At 44.8% G+C, this 20,521-nt stretch overlaps 1 protein-coding gene across 2 annotated transcripts; it reads right to left on the bottom strand.

The window, feature by feature from the left end:
- Positions 1-659: 659 nt before the first annotated feature.
- Positions 660-19,748, bottom strand: isl2a (ISL LIM homeobox 2a). 2 transcript variants are annotated; one of them, XM_078429846.1, is made up of 6 exons: positions 19,655-19,748; positions 19,212-19,401; positions 18,508-18,764; positions 17,068-17,354; positions 14,482-14,649; positions 660-776 (listed from the first exon to the last, which is right to left on the bottom strand). In XM_078429846.1, exons 1-6 carry the CDS (start codon positions 19,746-19,748, stop codon positions 660-662), a joined length of 1,113 nt encoding a protein of 370 aa, XP_078285972.1. The 2 variants fall into 2 exon arrangements, with proteins under 2 accessions (XP_078285972.1, XP_078285973.1); XM_078429847.1 differs by having other exon boundaries at positions 17,068-17,351; positions 19,655-19,736.
- Between the last annotated feature and the right edge of the window lie 773 nt (positions 19,749-20,521).

Below are 20,521 nucleotides of genomic sequence, written 5' to 3'. Positions count from 1 at the left end.
AGTCATGCTGTTTTAATCAAGGTGAAGGTGTCAGGAGAGGAGAAGGGTCGGGGGGGTCGGGTCTCTCTCTCTCCCTCACTCTCTCACCCTCTAGGGATGGGCGGAGTGAGAGAGGGATTGGAAACTCAAAAGGGGTGGGATAGGATTGGGTGGAGGGCCAGGAGAGGGGAGACGGTGAGACTCGGCGCGGCGTTAACACAACGTCGGACGAGATGCGAAACTTCTCAATCCGCGGTCGAGAGGCGAGGATTCCCAACAGTCTTGTGCGCCAGTATAAACAAACACAAACAACAACCCTTTTACTCTTCTCGCCCGTCGGATGAAGCGAACATAAGACACCTCTCCTCTTTTTTTCACCGTTTTTTTTTCCTTGAGTCCTAAAAACCTAATTTGGCTTCGATGTAAAATATTTACAACTCGTGGGTTGAGCGAGAGTTAGTTCTGTGTGGCAGTTTTTTTAAAGAACAAAAATCCATGTGCGTTTTTTACTTCTTGTTGTTTCGTTTGGCAGTCTTTTGCGAGCCTCCTGGATAGAGATGTGCGTGTAGAAAACTCCAGAGCGGGGAGCGGTCGTTCTGTTGCCCGGAGATTCGCTCTGATCGTGCGGGGTATTTGGGAACATGCGGGCAGCCGAAGCCCCTGGGTGGGCGACTCGATCCTCACGTCTCCACCGGGCTGGGCACCATGCTGTTAGGGGTGTCCGGTAACTGGGAGGACAGAGAAGTCACATCACTTCCAGACGAGTTCGGCAAAGAACCCGATTCCGAGAAAGATACCTGCGGAAACCGCAAAGTCACAGAGTCAGAGACGGCAGAGAAACGCTCTTCGGCTCAACTCTTCCAAATCGCCCCCATCTCAATTAATCCCATTAGCCCCGCGTTTGACCCATGTCCCTCCAAGAAGCGTCTCGACCCGAAACGTCACCCATTCCTTCTCTCCAGAGATGCTGCCTGTCCTGCTGAGTTACTCCAGCATCTTAGACAACAGACAATAGGTGCAGGAGGAGGCCATTCGGCCCTTCGAGCCAGCACCGCCATTCAATGTGATCATGGCTGATCATTCTCAATCAGTACCCCGTTCCTGCCTTCTCCCCATACCCCCTGACTCCATTATCCTTAATCTAGCTCTCTCTTTAATGCATTCAGAGAATTGGCCCCCACTGCCTTCTGAGGCAGAGAATTCCACAGATTCGCAACTCTCTGACTGAAAAAGTTTTTCCTCATCTCAGTTCTAAATGGCCTACCCCTTATTCTTAAACTGTGGCCCCTTGTTCTGGACTCCCCGAACATTGGGAACATGTTTCCTGCTTCTAACGTGCCCAACCCCTTAATAATCTTATACGTTTCGATAAGATCTCCTCTCATCCTTCTAAATTCCAGTGTATACAAGCCTTGTGTCTATCTTCGGTGTAGTTCCTTCCTAAAAAATTCCCTTTAAACCTTAAGTGTCCAAATAAGTTTCCATGTTGCTATAGTCCCTGCCTCAACTACCTCCTCTGGTATACAGAGACAAGCAACTAAGATGTGCAAGAAGGAACTGCAGATGCTGGTTTAAACCGAAGATGGACACAAAAAGCTGAAGAAGGGTCTTGACCTGAAACGTCACCCATTCCTTCTCTCCAGTGGTGCTCCCAAGCATGCTAGTTGACAAATGTGCTGGAGTAACTCAGCAGGTCAAGCAGCATCTCAGGAGAACACGGATAGGCAATGTCGCCTGACCCACCCAGCTTTTCCCGCTCTGAGTCCTCCTCTGGCAGCTCGTTCCATACACCCACCACACCCTGAGTGAAAATGTTGCTCCTCAAGTTCCAATTGCATTTCCCCCCCCCTCGCCTTAAACCTAAGTCTTCTGGTTCTTGATTCCCCGACTCTGGGAAAAAGACTGTACATTTTAGTTTAGTTTCGTTTAGGTGAGATACAGCGTGGAAACAGGCCCTTTCGGCCCACCAGGTCCGCGCCGACCAGCGATCCCCGCACACTAACACTATCCTACACCCACTAGGGACAATTTTTACATTTACCAAGCCAATTAAGCTACAAACCTGTACGCATTTGGAGTGTGGGAAGAAACCGAAGATCTCGGAGAAAACCCACGCAGGTCACAGGGAGAACGTACAAACTCCGTACAGACAGCACCCGTAGTCGGGATCGAACCCGGGTCTCCGGCGCTGCGTTCGCTGTAAGGCAGCAACTCTACCGCTGCGCCACCGTGCATTCACCCTACCTACTCCCCTCATGATCTTATACACACTCCTCGCTATAAGATCACCCTGTTTTTTTTGGGAGCATGTGGCTTGTAAATCATAAAAAGCGTACAGGCGCTGTTAAAATCCAGACTGTTCACAGGTAATTCAACAAAGAAGCCATGGAATATTAAAATCCCTGTTAACTGACCACTTCCCCTTGTTTTATGAGAGTCATTCGGGTTTCACAAATTATACACTTAACACGCTTTAAGCCAGATAGTAAAACCTGCTGGCACACCTGGAGTGAACAGGCTCTAAATTGGACAATAAACACTGCATCATCTGTTACGTTTCCAAAATCAATTGCAACCACTCGATTAAATAAAACAAATACACAGAGAGGTGGGAAATACTCAAGAACTCTGCATTAGCTAAGCTACTAAAAGTATTATTTAAAGCTTATTTTAATAGCCTTCATCCTTCAATGTTAAGTATAAAGAAAGCCGCGTCTGAGAACGGATAAATAGTTAATAGGCTTTAGTACTGGATCCTTAATTAAAAATCTAGTGGCCAATCTCCAAGCTCAAGGCATGTGCAGTAGCTTTCACCTGAGAATGTGTTTGCTCTCGGTGAAGCCTCTCGCCCCCCGATTCCCCACTTTCCACAACTAGATTTATCACCTCCTCGTGACCAGTTTAGATATTTTCATTTTCTACTTTCTGACTGCTTCACTCGATCTCAAACACTGAAGGGAAGGTCTGGGACAGGAATGTTGGGGGAAAGACACACTCCATTGTAATGAAGGAAGCCTCCATCTAAACTCAACACAGTGGCGCAGCAGGTCGGGCCGCTGCCTGACAGCGCCAGAGACCCGGGTTCGACCCTGACATCGGGTGGTGACCGTGTGTGGAGTTCCCACATTCTCCCTGTGACCACTTGGTTTTTCTCCGGGTTCTCCAGTTTCTTCCCACATCTTAAAGACGTAGGTTAATTGGCCACTGTAAATTTGCCCCTCGTGTGTACGGGAGTGGATGAGAAAGTGGGATAACAGAAAACTGCAGTGATTAATGGTCGGGGTGAAATCGGTGGGCCAAAGGGCCTGTTTCCATCTCTAAAAACTAAACAAAAACTCCATCCTAAATGGAGAAAGACTCCGTCTAAACTCATCCAACTCTTACTAATGTCTTCCATTACATGATGTGATTGAAATTGGATTATAAACAATGTACATATTTTACACACTATTTATTACACTTGCTGTGGGCGCTCAGAATAGTTCCCCTCAGCTAACCCCAGTGCTCTCTCTACAGAACATGTGGGACCCAAGGAGTTAGAAGGAACGACTTAGAAAGCACGTAAACAATCAGACTGGAAAACAATTACATAGCCCGGACAGGAATGGATTCAATGTCTGACCAAATGGAGGGAAACAGAGTGAATGAAGGATTGGTTTATTTGATGTAAAGATAAATGTGAGAGGTAGGAAAAAAACAACAAAAAAAGTTTAGTTTCGAGATACAGCATGGAAACAGGTCCTTCTGCCCAGCGAGTCCATGTCGACCATTGATCACCCATTCACACTAAACAGTGTGCAGAATGTGTACCATGTTTACAATCCACTTTCAATCACATCATGTAATGGAAGACATTGGTAAGAGTTGGATGAGTTTAGACAGAGCCTGTCATCACACTTTTCATACACTTTGGCAACATAGTGGCCTAGCGGTCGAGCTGCTGCCTTACAGCGCCAGAGACCCAGATTCGACCCTGCCTACGGGAGGTCTCTTTACGAGGTTTGTACGTTCTCCCCGTGACCTGCATGGGTTTTTTCCGGGCGCTCCAGTTTCCTCCCACACTCCAAAGACATACAGGTTTGTAGGCGATTTGGCTTGGTAAAATTGTAAATTGTTCTCGGAGTAGGCAGGATAGTGTTAGTGCGCAGGGATCGCTGGTCGGCGTAGACTCGGTGGGCCGAAGGGCCTTTTTCCGCGCTGTATCTCTAAACTAAATTTAGATTTAAATTTAAATGCTTGCCCCCTCCCTATATCAAAAATCTTCTAACCCACCACTCTATCTCCAGGTCCCTCAGGTCGGCCGACTTGGGGCTACTGACTATCCCGCGGTCTAGGCTTAAGCTCAGTGGTGACCGCGCTTTTGCGGTTGCAGCTCCGAGACTGTGGAACAGCATCCCTCTCCCCATCAGAACTGCCCCCTCCATCGACTCCTTTAAGTCCAGACTCAAAACCTATTTCTACTCCCTAGCATTTGAGGCCCTCTGAGGGGGCGCTGTGAACTGTTTATGTATGTGCTGTTATGTTTGTGTGCCATTGTATGTTCGTTTCTTAGTACCTGAACTGATGTACAGCACTTTGGTCAACGTGGGTTGTTTTTAAATGTGCTATACAGATAAAATTGACTTGACTTGACTTGACTAAATTAAACTAAACTAGGGGCAATTTACAGAGGCCAGGGGTGCCATTTCTTTATTTTTAAATATCTAATTAAAATTAAAAATCAGATGACTTTAAGCATTAATTTTCAGGGCCAGAAAGGTTGTTTGGTGAAGATTTACCATTGAATTCATGGGATAGTTGAATGGGCAACTATGTTTGTGTGTTATTGGTGTACATTCATCAGGCATGTACAGAGACATCACATTGTCCACCAGGCTGCAATGGTGAGTGCCAGTGGATTGATGTGTTATATAGTACACACTTAATAGGAACCCAATGGGCAACATTTTCACACATGGGTATATAGAGCGAGCTGCCAGAGGAGGTCGTTGAGGCAGGTACAATAACAACAATTAAAAGGTACATGGAGAGGAAAGAATTAGAAACATAGAAACATAGAATATAGGTGCAGGAGTAGGCCATTTGGCCCTTCGAGCCTGCACCGCCATTCAATATGATCATGGCTGATCATCCAACTCAGTATCCCGTACCTGCCTTCTCTCCATACCCCCTGATCCCTTTAGCCACAAGGGCCACATCTAACTCCCTCTTAAATATAGTCAATGAACTAGCCTCAACTACCTTCTGTGGCAGAGAATTCCACAGATTCACCGCTCTCTGTGTGAAAAAAAAAACGTTCTCATCTCGGTCCTAAAAGACTTCCCCCTTATCCTTAAATTGTGACCCCTTGTTCTGGACTTCCCCAACATCGGGAACAATCTTCTGCATCTAGCCTGTCCAACCCCTTAAGAATTTTGTAAGTTTCTATAAGATCCCCCCTCAATCTTCTAAAGTCCAGCGGGAGGGATATGGGCCAAACGCAGGCCAATGGGACTAGCTTAAACTGGGCATCTGGGTCAGCATGGCCGAGTTGGGTCAAAGGGTCTGATTCCATGCAATGTAACTCTCTAATTCTACACACACGTGTTACAGAAGGGTTGCACTCCTGGAAAAGAGCCCGTATCATGCTTTTCCGTCTCTCAAACCCTTGACCAAAATTGAGAAAATTGTTATTCCTTTTGCATTTTGTGTTTGATTTCGTTTGATTTAGAAGATTGAGGGGGGATCTTATAGAAACTTACAAAATTCTTAAGGGGTTGGACAGGCTAGATGCAGGAAGATTATTCCCGATGTTGGGGAAGTCCAGAACAAGGGGTCACAGTTTAAGGATAAGGGGGAAGTCTTTTAGGACCGAGATGAGAAAGTTTTTTTTCCACACAGAGAGTGGTGAATCTGTGGAATTCTCTGCCACAGAAGGTAGTTGAGGCCAGTTCATTGGCTATATTTAAGAGGGAGTTAGATGTGGCCCTTGTGGCTAAAGGGATCAGGGGGTATGGAGAGAAGGCAGGTACGGGATACTGAGTTGGATGATCAGCCATGATCATATTGAATGGCGGTGCAGGCTCGAAGGGCCGAATGGCCTACTCCTGCACCTATTTTCTATGTTTCTATGTTTTTCTTTTTGCCACATGTCAATTCTGTAAGAGCAAATATTTATTCCGTAACTCAATCTTTGTTCCTGATCTGTGCATTCGCTCAGGGTTAATTTGCAGTACTAGCCCTAAAGTAACACAAGGGTTCACAGTAAAGATTTTCAGTAGCTGTATATCTCAACAAAATCTGCATTTACTTGCTCGTGTGCCTCTTGCTGGACATCGTTACACGCTCACCATTTTTAGTTTAGTTTAGAGATACAGCGCGGAAACAGGCCCTTCCGCCCACCGAGTCCGCACTGACCAGCGATCCCCACACATTAAGGAAGGGTCTCGACCGTCAGACTGAAGAAGGGTCTCGACCCGAAACGTCACCCATTCCCTCTCTCCTAGATGCTGCCTGACCTGCTGAGTTACTCCAGCATTTTGTGATACCTTCGATTCGTACCAGCATCTGCAGTTATTTTCCTACACAACTTCCCCCGCACATTGACACTATCCTACACACATGAGGGACAATTTACACTTACACCAAGCCAATTAACCTACAAACCTGTACGTCTTTGGGGAGTGTGGGAGGAAACCGAAGATCTCGGAGAAAACCCACGCAGGTCACGGGGAGAATGTACAAACTCCGTACAGACAGCGCCCGTAGTCGGGATGGAACCCGGGTCTCCGGTGCTGCAAGCGCTGTAAGGCAGCAACTCTACCGCTGCGCCACCGTGGCCACCCATTTAATGTGAGCCTCCTTGTTGCTACAGAATTCAACCTATTGTTCAGGTTGACACATCAGTGAGGAGGTGCTGCACCAACATACTTTCGGTGAGTTCCTATTCTGAGGCACTTTCCATGAGCGTAAAAGAACATAGGACTTCATCCTATGTAGACACAAAATGCTGGTGTAACTCAGCGGGTCAGGCAGCATCCCTGGAGAGAAGGAATGGGTAATGTTTCGGGTCGAGACCCTTCTTCAGACTCAATGACTTCTCGACCCGAAACGTCACCCATTCCTTCTCTCCAGAGATGCTGCCTGTCCCGCTGAGTTACTCCAGCATTTTGTGCCTACCTTCAACTTAAACCAGCATCTGCAGTTCTTTCCTACTTCATCCTGTGTCTTGGTCAATGCCCAAGGCAACCGAAACACAGACTGGCTTTCTTACAACAACAATGCCAGAAGCAATTCCTTGACTTTAGGAGGTTCCACTGACATGACACAGAGTTTATAAATGCAAGTCTATTTGCTTGTACATGTTTACAACCAGGCACCATTCAGAAATATATTGTACTGGGATATGGCTGATGTCCAGATAGCATACAAATATACACTGCACATTCTTCATACTACGTATTGTATACAGATTTACACCGATCAGCCAAAACATTATGACCTGATGAGCCAAAACATTGTGACCATCTGCCTAATATGCTGTTGGTCCTCCGTGTGCAGCCCCATACACAGCAGGGTGCGATGCACTGTGTATTGTGACACATTCCTCCCATGACCAATTAAAATATTTTGTGACTTGTGCCACAGTCGACCTTCTGTCGGATCGGACCAGACGGGATAGCCTTCGTTGCCCTCGCTCATCGATGAGCCTTGGGTGCCCAACACCCTGTTTGTGGTTTGTCCCTCCTCGGACCACTGTCGGTCGGTACTCACCACTGCTGACCGGGAGCACCCCACAAGCCTTGCCGTTTCAGAGATGCTCTGACCCAGTCGTCTGGCCATAACAATTTGGCCCTTGTCAAAGTTGCTCAGGTCTTCACTCCTGCCCATTTCTCCTGCATCCAACACATCAACTTCAAGAACTGACTGTTCACTTGCTGCCTAATATATCCCACCCCTTGACAGGTGCCATTGTAACAAGATAATCAATGTTATTCACTTCGCCTGTCAGTGGTCATAATGTTTTGGTTGATTGGTGTATATTGCCAGTTCCACTATTGTTCATGGATGTGGTCAGTGTATCCTGTATATAAATATATGGATGCAGAAATATACTACAATTAACATTGCACCTGACAGTGGTGCAGCGGGTAGAGTTGCTGTCTCACAGCACCGGAGACCCAGGTTCGATCCTGACCTCGAGTGCATTGTCTGTGTGGAGTTTGCACGTTCTCCCTGTGACCCGTTGGGTTTCCTCCAGGCGCTCCGGTTTCCTCCCACATCACGAAGACCTGCAGCTTTCCAGGTTGATTGGACCTCTGCAAATTACCCCTAGTGTGTAGGGAGTGGACGAGGGAGGGTACGGTAGAACGAGTATGAACGGGTGATCGCTGGTCGGCGCGGACACGGTGGGCCGAAGGGCCTGTTTCCGTGCTGTATCGCTAAACTGAACTAAAAACCTGATCTGTGCCGATCACAAATCCTACACGTAGGTGATGGGTTGGTTGATACCCTTCCATCTCCTGGAGTGGATGGATGTTGTTAGGCTTTCTTCAATTGGCTTCATGCACTAAATTCCATTGGATGAATAAATAAGCCACTGCTTTGCCTTTTACGGGGTCTACCACATGCCGTAGCTGGAGGTGTCTTTGGCGAATTATGTTGGGTGATATATCAGTCTACAGCCATGCCTATGGTGCTGGTTTGTACTATGGAGCTATTAGAAGCACTGATTAGTGTTTAGTTGTAGAGATACAGCGCAAAAACAGGCCCTTCGGCCCACCGGGTCTGCGCTGACCAGCGATCCTCGCATATTAACACTATCCTACACACACTAGGGACAATTTTTACATTTGCCCAGCCAATGAACCTACATACCTGTACGTCTTTGGAGTGTGGGAGGAAACCGAAGATCTTGGAGAAAACCCACGCAGGTCACGGGGGGGGACGTACGAACTCCGTACAGACAGCGCCCATATTCGGGATCGAATACTGGTCTCTGGTGCTGCATTCACTGTAAGGCAGCAACTCTACCGCTGTGCCACCGTGCCTCCCAACTGATCTTGGTGGCTTATCCCAGCCTCAGTCAATGTCACCATCCCTTCCCGCATCAACTGCAGTGTCTAACTTGGAATCAACATTTAGGGCTTTCATATCTCTTTTGGTAAGTTGGAGGTTTGGACACCCAAGTGGTCTTCCAACATTGGGGCACGACTCTCTGTGGAGCAGAGTAGGGGATGAGGTCATCTTTCATCCTGTGCAGCATTACACAATTTATTTTGCTTTATTAATGCTGGGATGATTTACGTTTTTGTTTCTGAGAGGTCTATTACGTTGGAAGCTTTTCCTTCCTTGAGATGCCAAGATTGTGCTGCAGACAGCGAGGATGAAGGTTGTTAAACTTCATTCTTGGCATCCGTACGTAGTCCCTATTTCACTGCCTAGCAGCACGATGCTGAAACCTCACAGATCAGCATCTGAGTCCTAAAGGTAAATTTGCTTTTCTTCCATGTCCCTTCTGTTAATCAGTGGGAACTCGAGGATGTTTTTCCAATGTGGCCATTGGGATATTTTGCTGAGAGCAACATTTGTCTCTCTGTAATGATCCCTAGTCAACCACAGTGGTTGACTGTTTTCAATGGAGTGTTGTTGAGTCTAATTTAGTTTTAGTTTTTGAGATACAGTGAGGAAACAGGCCCTTCGGCCCACCAAGTCCGCGGTGACCAGCGATCCCCGCACACAAACGCTATCCTGCACACACAAGGGACAATTTACAATTATACCAAGCTAATTAACCTACAAACCTGTACGTTCTTGGAGTATGGGTGAAAAACCGGAGAAACACCACGCAGGTCACAGGGAGAACGTACAAACTCAATACAGACAAGCACGCGTTGTCAGGACTGAACCCGGATCTCTGGCACTATAAGGCAGCAACTCTACCACTGCGCCACCCTGATTGTAGGGAAGACATACAACGATAGAATCCTTGATACTGATGGTGAAGAAAAACATGGTGTAGCCGTGGGAAAGGTTATCTACAAGCCCATGAAGTTGACCAGACACTAATGCAGCACCTCCCACATTGATGGATGCTATGATTGGGATTTGTTGCACTTTTCTCTGAACTTTCATTTGAAGATGTTGTAAAGCTTTCTGTCTGATCGTAGAGCAAGGAATGAACGGGATATGGATCATATGTCAGCAGATGAGATTAGTTTGTCTTGGCATCATGTTTTGCACTGACATTGTGGGCAGAAGGGCCTGTTCCTGCACTGTGCTATGTTCTATATGAAGACACATCCCAAATATATTTGGAAATACCAAAGATAGACACAAAATGCTGGAGTTACGCAGTGGGACAGGCAGCATCTCTGGAGAGATGGAATGGGTGATGCTTCGGGTCGAGACCCTTCTTCAGACCAGACCCTAAACATTGCCCATTCCCTCTCTCTCTCTCTCTCTCCCTCCCTCTCTATCTCTCTCGCTCTCTCGCCCTCCCTCTCACTCTCCCTCTCTTTCTCTATGTTTCTCTGCCTCTCTCGCGCGTTCTTTCTCCCACCCCATCTCTCTCTCTATCTATCTATCTATCTATCTATCTATCTATCTATCTATCTATCTATCTATCTATCTATCTATCTATCTATCTATCTATCTATCTATCTATCTAGAGAGAGAGAGAGAGAGAGAGAGACAGAGAGAGAGACAGAGAGAGACAGAGAGAGAGAGAGACAGAGAGAGAGAGAGAGAGAGAGAGAGAGAGAGAGAGAGAGAGGGAGGGAGTGAGAGAGAGAGACAGAAAGAGAGAGAGAGAGAATATTTTACAGATACAACGAAAAGCATGAACATAATTACATACATCATAACCTCTGTATACACTGCATAAAATGTCTAATTATTAACTGTGCACACATATATATATATATTTTTTTTGTGAATGGGCTACAGACAGATAATGACCATACATTTTCAGATATTATATTTAAATACTGTAAATTTTTCTAATATGAAGGTTCCAAGTAGTACCCATTTAAATCCTACATCTCCTAACAATCTATTATCAAAACAATTTACTGAAATGCATAGAAACAAAGTACTGCAGATGAGGGGTTTATATCAAAGATAGACGCAAAGTGCTGGAGTAACTCAGCGAGTCAGGCAGCATCTCTGGAGAAAAAGGATGGGTGACGTTTCCGTTCGGGACCCTGAAGAAGGACCTGCTGAGTTACATCAGTACTTTGTGTCTACATCTGCCGAATTGGGTAGTTGTGGCTACTGACTGCTGGAAAATTAGGACTAAAAGACAAGGAATATGATTGAATTTACTGCTTATAACATTTTAATAGTTTCTGAGCTGTGATAGTGATGGGGAGGGATTGGTCAGACAGGTGTGAATGCATCATATTGAGTCCCTGGTTAGTATGTCAGTTACACAGGTACATGGATAGGACTGGTTTGGAGGGATATGGATCAAATGCGGGACTAGTGTAGCTGGGACATGTTGGCCGACGTGGGCAAGTTGGGCCGAAGAGCCTGTTCCCACGCTGGATCACTCTATGACTCTATGTCCACAGGCACAGTAATGATAGGTATTACATAGGCGGCATGGTGGCGCAGTGGTAGAGTTGCTGCCTTACAGCGAATGCAGCGCCGGAGACTCAGGTTCGATCCTGACTACGGGTGCTGTACTGTACGGAGTTTGTACGTTCTCCCCGTGGGTTTTCTCCGAGATCTTCGGTTTCCTCCCACACTCCAAAGACGTACAGGTTTGTAGGTTAATTGGCTGGGCAAATGTAAAAATTGCCCCTAGTGTGTGTAGGATAGTGTTAATGTGCGGGGATCGCTGGGCGGCGCGGACCCGGTGGGCTGAAGGGCCTGTTTCTGTGCTGTATCTCTAAATCTAAATCTAAAATCTACATTGCATATCCTCCAAACCCCACCACACCATGTTGTCCAAATGAGGCAGAGCTTGGATTGGATCGGATGAGCACTGGGTGTGAACCTTTCTGCCCAGTGTATCGAGAGTGCGTGGACATAGTCTGGTGCTTCTGTATATGTGGCTACTCTTAATTAATTATTCCAGGGCAGTGCGTGCTGAGGTGAATACTATTAGCTGCATATATACACCGATCAGCCAAAACATTATGACCACTGACAGGCGAAGTGAATAACATTGATTATCTTGTTACAATGGCACCTGCCGAGGGGTGGGATATATTAGGCAGCAAGTGAACAGTCAGTTCTTGAAGTTGAGATTTTGGATGCAGGAGAAATGGGCAGGAGTAAAGACATGAGAGACTTTGACAAGAGCCAAATTGTTATGGCCAGACGACTGGGTCAGAGCATTTCTGAAACGGCAAGGCTTGTGGGGTGCTCCCGGTCAGCAGTGGTGAGTACCTTCCGACAGTGGTCTGAGGAGGGTCAAACCACAAACCGGCGACAGGATGTTGGGCACCCAAAGCTCATTGATGCGCGAGGGCAACGAAGACTATCCCATCTGGTCCGAACCGACAGAAGGTCGACTGTGGCACAAGTCACAGAAAATTTTAATGGTGGTCACGGGAGGAATGTGTCACAATACACAGTGCATCGCACCCTGCTGCGTATGGGGCTGCACACGGAGGACCAACAGCATATTAGGCAGGTGGTCATAATGTTTTGGCTCAACAGGTCATAATGTTTTGGCTGATCGGTGTATATATAAATGTCCACGATGTGATAATGTCAGAAGGAACCAATGTTTAAGATCATTGAAGACACCAGTGCCTGGCAACTTGGCATGGTGTTGGAGACCAGGGACTACCCTCAGCAAATCTACACCGTGTTTCCCCACACCCTGCACTAGAATATTCCATCTTCACAGAGTTACCTCCAAATAATAGCTCCATTGATACCAAGAGCAAATAGAACATATCACAATACAAGACAAGAACAGGCCCTTCGACCCACCATGCCCTTGCTGAACATGAAGCCACCTCTTATCAACCTGCACAGAACCCATTTCCTTCCAAGTCTCTGCACGTCCATGTGCTTGTCAAAAACGGCCATTAAATGCCACTATTGCATCTGCCCCAACCACCACCCCCCTGCAGCGCGATCCAGGCACCCACCACACCTTTGTGTAAAAGAAATAGAAATTAGGCTACTCGGGGTTTACATCAGTTCCCACTAGCCCTAGAATAAAACAGGACAGGATACAGACAGCGACTATGTGGAGATATTGTTCCTTCTCAAAGCAGACGTGTTAATTTTAAGCTGGGTGTCCAGTGAAGCCGGCCCATTTTAAGGCTTTACATTCACCCAGTTATAGATGATGATGGCTCTAGTAAGGATCTACAAGTACAGAAAACAAATTGTATTCTGTCATAAATATTAGAATCTCATCTGATAATAAGTCTAAATATATTTGACACACGCTTTATAAATGCAGATCGATAGACAAGACCACCCGTTCTTTTTCTCTCTTTTTTAAAAGTTTTTTTTTTTAGATTTAGAGATACAGCGCAGAAACAGGCCCTTCGCCCTCCCCCCGCCGGGTCCGCGCCGCCCAGCGATCCCCGCACATTAACACTACACACCAGGGACAATTTTTACATTTGCCAGGCCAATTATCCTACATACCTGTAAGTCTTTGGAGTGTGGGAGGAAACCGAAGATCTCGGAGAAAACCCACGCCGGTCACGGGGAGAACGTACAAACTCCGTACAGACGGCGCCCGTAGTCGGGATCGAACCTGAATCTCCGGCGCTGCATTCGCTGTAAGGCAACAACTCTACCACTGCGCCACCGTGCCGCACATTCATACCTTACAGCAAGGGTTCCCAACCTGGGGGTAAATTTTGCCTACCCAGGAGGTAAATTTGTTGATTTTTTCCCAATTATAATTCCAAAAAAAAAAATGTAGTTTAGAGGTAGAAATGTTTGATATGTTCTCATTGACTGACTGTGTTTGGTTCTGGTATACTGTTCATCATTAGTTGTTCATAAATAAGTGAAATAACATTGTTATGTTCTATTATTCTTGTTATTTGAACTTAAAATAATAATGTTAAAAACAGTATTTTTAAATTTCCCCATTGTCGGTTGCTTTATAAGAAAATAACTGCAGATGTTGGTACAAATCGAAGGTATTTATTCACAAAGTGCTGGAGTAACTCAGCAGGTCGGGCAGCATCTCGGGAGAGAAGGAATGGGTGACGTTTTGGGTCGAGACCCTTCTTCAAACCATCGGTTGCTTTCTTATGGTAGAATTGTAAATTCAAATCACTGAACAAAACAGGGTGGGGGGTAAATTTACTTTCGAAAAGTTGCTAATGGTAGACGGGACGAGAAAGGTTGGGAACCCCTGCCTTACAGGAACATATCCTGAAGATATTTTATGCTGTATCTGCCACTCATGTTGTGCATACATAACACATGGTATATATGTGGTGTTTACCAAGCCCCCTAGCTGTAGCTAGAACCTCAGCTGGTTTGCATTACTGGGCCTTCCCCTCCCTTCTTGCAGCTTGGGCCCACACTCACCAGTTGCTGGAAGGCTGGCTGGTCCAGGTCGCTCTGGAGTGCAAACTCGCTGAGTGCTTTCCAAGGTGGCTGGTACGACTGGACCTCCACGGCATTGCCTTGCATGGAGCCGTCGTGACGGATGGGGCTGGAGGCGACCATTGGTGTCCCGGTCAACCCCTGCAGGCTCTGTGGGAAGACAAGGGCAACTGTGACTCTCCTTGCCACAAACTCTCCCCTCCACATCAAGAGGGACGGGAAGATCTCAAGACATTGTTGGGTTTAGTTTATTGTCACGTGCACTGAGGTACAGTGAAAACCTTTTGTTGCATGCTATCCCATCAGCAGAAAGACAATACATGATTTACTTGATTAAAATCGAGCCATTTACTGTGTAAAGATATATGATAAGGGAGTAACATTTACTGCAAGGTAAAGCCAACAAAGTCCGATCAAGGTTGTTACCAAACAGCTATCCTTTCACTAAGACTAAAATAAAAAGTCTCCAGATTCATCCTCCTCTTGATGGGACTATTTATTGCCTTTACATATTTGTGAATTAAACTATTTCGCCCGAGCGTATTAAAAAAAATTGGATGCTTTGAACAACATCACAGGCTTGTTGTACAATCTTTAAACATCCTTCTGGCATTATACAACAATCTTTTTAAAAAAAATTACAATATAATCATCTCATGATCTGAGTTTGAGGTTAGTTTATTGTCACGTGTACTGAGGTACAGGGAAAAGCTTATGTTGCATGCTAACCAGTCAGTGGAAAGACTACACACGATTACAATTGAGCCATCCAGTGTACAGATACATGATAAAGGGAATAACGTCTTGTGCATGAAAAAGCCAGTAAATCCAATCAAAGATAGTCCGAGGGTCACCAATGGGGTAGACAGTAGTTCAGGACCGCTCTCTAGTCTGATAAATAACATTCATTGAACAGGTATAAGGTATTTGATTTACTGGTAAGATTGGAGACGTTTGATTCTAGATACAGAGGTCATCAGTAACACTGCAGTATCAGACTGTTATTGTTATATGTTATTGTTGCAATATAAACAGAACCGAGCTCACAGGCGCTGAATATTATTCCATAAAACCTGAAAATATATTTAGCAGCTCATTCAGGATGGCCGTTCTCCAGACTGATAGGGAGAAGCGATGGTGTGACATAACACAGCGTGTTGAAGGGAGGATAACTAGCAATCGTGGACCTTTTCTGCTCTGTGTGGCGCCGGTCTAAATAGACTGTTTATTCCCAATAAAACTACACTAAACGCACGCCGCTCCTTTTAATGGATTATAAGCAAGACAAGAGAGGGAGAGAGTGGGAGGGAGGGAGAAAGAGAGAGAGAGAGGGGGAGAAGGAGAGGGAGAGAGAGAAGGAGAGGGAGAGAGAACGCCTTTCTCCCGGGCTCCATCTGATCAGATCACATATTTGAGTCCCCGAGATATTTCCTGTTACTGCATTAGCTTCGGGTAAAGCTGATTCCTGGCTCAATCTCTCTTGCCGTTCGCTAAATTGCTGCCTCATTTGCCTCCAGATGCGTCATTTTGCTCAATTATTAAAAAATAACAAAATATATTTGCAGCAAGGACCGAACGAATCAAGTATTACTTCAGCAGATTACTTCGTTCAAGTCTTAACTAGAACGACATCTTTGTTTCTGCCCCTTTCCCCCGCTAATAAGTGAACAAGCTCTGCTAAAGATTGCTTGAATTTCCCTGCTGATTTTAATTCTAAACTAACCGCATGCACCGAATGTAATCTCCGCCGCAAGGTGTTGAGATTACTAAACGCAATCCACGAACTGTAAAGAAATCTGTGATGGACTCACAGAAATTCTATTTCTTCCCCCCCCCCCCCCCCCCCCTTCCCCCCAGTCTTTTGTCCCCACACTCTCTCTGCACAGTCCACAGTGATGAAATGTCATTAACTTTCTACTTGGGGCCCAATGTGTCTCCGTCTAGTTTTGTCTCCCCTTTAAAAAAAAAATCTCTTTCAATAAACAAGTGACCTTCCGCTGCGGTTGTGGAATTATTATTTTTTTTAAACAGGAACTAGTTTTCTTTATTAGATTAAGAAATGTAACATTTTGTTTAAATATCCAGTTAACCCAGTTTCCGCTTAGTATTTACCTTCCAATCACTTCAGATTTGCTAAGCTTTCCTTGATATTTACATTAATTTGAAACGTTTTCTTTTGGAGAAAAAAAACTTAAAACGTTAGACCGTGTGGTTCAATGGAACTTTTGTTTTGAGCTCCTTTTAATTGAGACTGTGATTTCTACTGCGCCTGGGACTATGTTCCTTGTACACAGGGCGTTGAGCGACTTGGAACCTAGTAGAGTCAAGAATATTTTATTGTCTTATGTCCCAAAACGGAACAATTAAATTTCTTACTTAATAGCAGCACAGCATATATCTAAATAGTACTCTGAATCCAATAAATATGAACCCAAGTAAGTATAAATATTTTTTTTAGTGTATAAGTATATTTCTTTAGTAACAAACACACAGTCCCTCAATAAGTTTCATTTTAACTCAGCGTTTAAAGTAGAATTCTCTCGTTTATTTGTGGCGCCATTCACTCACGGTTTTGTCATTGTGTTGCTGCTGTTGTATCTGTTTCATAAGAATGGTTTTCTTTTTATCCTTGCAACGTTTGTTTTGAAACCAGACACGAATGACCCTGGGGCTCAGGTTAGTCATTTCTACCAGCTGCTCCTTCATCAGGGCGTCCGGTCGCGGGTTGGCCCCGTAGCAGGTCCGTAACGTGTGGAGTTGTTTCTCGTTCAACACCGTCCGTATCCTGGTTGTCTTTTCCTGCTGTTTGTGAACGTGGGACCGCAGTGGTGGCTGGCGAACCGCAATGGGTTCTGCTGCAAGGAACGGGTCAAAATCATGAGGCACATTCACACACACACGGATAAGACCTCTATACAAAGCAATATATCCACCCTGATGAGACTCGGTCTTGCCAACTTGAACGTCCTACCCAACCCACACACACTAATATGCACCGCGTAAAGGTTTTACTTCAGATAGTCTAAATCCGATAATTTAGCTTCCATCTACCCGTTCTATTAGAAGGGCAAATAACTCCAAAATCTAGTCCAAACTTACTGTTCCCCTTCACAATTTATTTCACACGAACACATCCATTCTCATCTCGATTATTGCATAACAAGCCTGATCAATCTCCGTGCACACATTTTAAATTGTAAAGAAATCAGCCTGAATGAACTGCAGATAAACTGTGCCCAATATATTAGTTTGCCCAGAATCAGTATATTATACATATATATTAATAGACTGAAATACATTCGCCATTAACTTCGAATTTTGTTGCTATGAACCATGAATTTAAACACCTCTTCAACTAACCCGAATCATAAGAGAATCCGGCATAAATTAAGTATTTGGATATTTATTGAATCTGGGTTTGTTTGTAAATCCACTCGGTACTGATCCGTTTAAGGTTTGTGTAATTCGCTTATAATTATTTGCAAAATGTGTTGATAGAATACACATTGAGAGAATCCAGATCACTTCCCGCCTCGGTTTAACTTTTTGTTCGGATTGGTGCTGCCTTAAATTAATTAAACAAAGCCGATATATTTTTATTAAATATTTTATGTTTGCAATTATAGATTTTTATTCCTCTTCTTACACTCTAATTTCCAGCCGTTTGGTCAATTTTCCCGCTGATGATGCTATTGTAAAGATTCCTTTAAATGTGTTTATTTTAATCGCATTTAAGAAGGGTTACAGGTAATATTAGAATGGAAGATTTTAATTTGACACAAACGGTTCGTGCTCGATATCAAATACCTTAACTTACGTACAAAACCAAAAAACAATTAAAGAATAGGGAGTGAGTAGATTAAATGGGTTTATTTGTAGCAAAGAATTGTGCAAAAGCTTCAAACACTTTCCGAGATCTCCACATCCCTCTTTGCTAATTGAAAAATGTGCTTATTAGATTTATGCTGTAGGTCATGCAATCTGTCTGGAGATGATTTTTTTTTTTACCTGCCATCTGGAGGGACCTGCTGGTCGGCTCAGGACTGAGAGAGTCTCTCCCGGCCGATCCCCTTTCCACCACATCGTGATCGGCCCGGCAGAACAGCTCATCGTCTCTGAGAGCGAACTCATCGCCGGGAATGAGCTGCCGGCTGCACGCCACACAGCAGAAACACTCGATGTGATAGGCCCGGTTCCGGGCCCGCATTACTAAATCATTCTTACTAAAAGTCAGATTGCACTTGGCGCATTTTGTCCCAAACAGCCTACAATAGGAGGGGAGGGGGGAGAAATAAGACATTTCAATTTCAATGGGGGACACACAGAAAAACATTATAATTCCTTTATTATGTTATTGCAAATAAACAAATTTACAACCTAACCTGCTACAGTGGCTGTTAATTTAAACAAAAATCCTTAACCATTATATGCCAGTAATTATTCAGCAAGATCAAAATGCGTCGACCCAGTCCGTGAAACTGCAATGGCTTATATTGTTGGCATTAATGTAGACTGCGTGTGCGGCAGATCGAAGGGTTCTGCGGAATTCTGAACAGGTCCTATCTATTCCAACTGTTGCAATGTCATCTTAGGCATCTCGTTTAGTTTTATTTTCGCGGGCATGCTTTGAAAAGCTTGCTTTTCCCCCTTTATTTCGTGCTTTGCTTTTTTTTTTGTGGATTAAAAGGTCATCTTTTTGTTTTGTTCCTCACCGAATGTAATCCCTTTTGCAGTAAGTCTTGCCGTCTTTCACGAAGCAAGTGCAACTTTCATCCAAGTATTGACTGCACTCAGCGCACTTGAGGCACGCGGCGTGCCACTCAAGATCCGGGGAAACACGAAGGATGTACTGGTCGTGGATCTGACTTCCACACCCTACGCACAGGGCTATTCCATGCTTCCCTGACAGCAGAAAACATTCACTGAAAATTAACTTGGCAACAAATTTGCACTTTATCTCAATCTGGAGTTGCATCTAAACAATCAATTGAAGCAAGCAATTGCAACATGCAATTAGACAGCACAAGGGCGCGCTAACACTTGTTTATATATATATATATATATTTATTTATTTTTGTGATTGAGGAATAAAATAGAAGCAAATTGAATAAATGCAGCCCAATTGTCTTTTTTTCTGCAAGCATTTTCTACTTACTTTTGCAATGATCCCCCATACTTCCGAGGAAAGGTGAGTTAAAGATAATATCCACCATGCAGAACGGGAATAAAAGAGCGATTCCAACAACCATAAGTGTTAAAACTGCGGTGAAAGATCAGGAGCAAACTGTCGGGATGCCTGACAACAAATATTTGGGGTTAACTGCACGTTGGGTCTTCCCCTCCCCCTTCTCCCACCCACGCCCCCCCCTCTCTCGCTACGTCGCGTCATCACGCAAGGACGTGAGAGGCTCGGGCGGTGACGTCACAATGGCGGGCGGGACCGAGCGGAGCGCCCCGATTGGCCAGAACGCGGCGTGTATCAAAAAAAAGTATCAAAAGAAAGTATCAATCCCCCCCTCCCAGTAGCAATGATAGGGAGTTTGTGGCCGCTTTGCAACCAGTTGGACTCTGCTCGCCACAATGAGTATGTTATAGCCAGTATTTGCCAACATACCTTGCAGGTATTCCCCGACGTTTGCAAAGAAGAACTGTTGCATTTTATATTAGGCCGACATTAAACCATCTTAAGGTATTTATTTCACAAAATGCTGGAGTAACTCAGCAGGTCAGGCAGCATCTCGAGAGAGAAGGAATTGGTGACGTTTCGGGTCGAGACCCTTCTTCAGACTTAAGCCATCTTAAAATCAGCAGGGAGGGAGAAAAAAAATTACTTGTATCTTTAAAATTCCAAACTCGTTTGGAGCACTGCGTTGTAAACATGACTGTAAAGCTAAGCGTTTATTTACAGCGTCTCGTATTTAGGCGATTTGAGGAGATATCGAATCTCTGCCTATTATGTCAATGTTTCCCCGAAGAAAAAGCGAAAAGCACGTGAGTGACTTCAATTGGAATATTTCCACTA

Source organism: Rhinoraja longicauda, chromosome 38 (assembly GCF_053455715.1).
Source record: "Rhinoraja longicauda isolate Sanriku21f chromosome 38, sRhiLon1.1, whole genome shotgun sequence".
NCBI lineage: Eukaryota > Metazoa > Chordata > Chondrichthyes > Rajiformes > Arhynchobatidae > Rhinoraja > Rhinoraja longicauda.
This window is presented reverse-complemented; position numbering and strand designations above follow the sequence as displayed.

Coding starts and splice junctions, on each gene's coding strand:
- isl2a (XM_078429846.1), bottom strand. CDS start 19,748: ATGGTTGTTGGAATCGCTCTTTTATTCCCGTTCTGCATGGTGGATATT. Junction 19,402..19,654: donor TATGGGGGATCATTGCAAAA/GTAAGTAGAAAA, acceptor TTCTGCTGTCAG/GGAAGCATGGAATAGCCCTG. Junction 777..14,481: donor AGCCAGCCTTCCAGCAACTG/GTGAGTGTGGGC, acceptor CGGTTTCCGCAG/GTATCTTTCTCGGAATCGGG.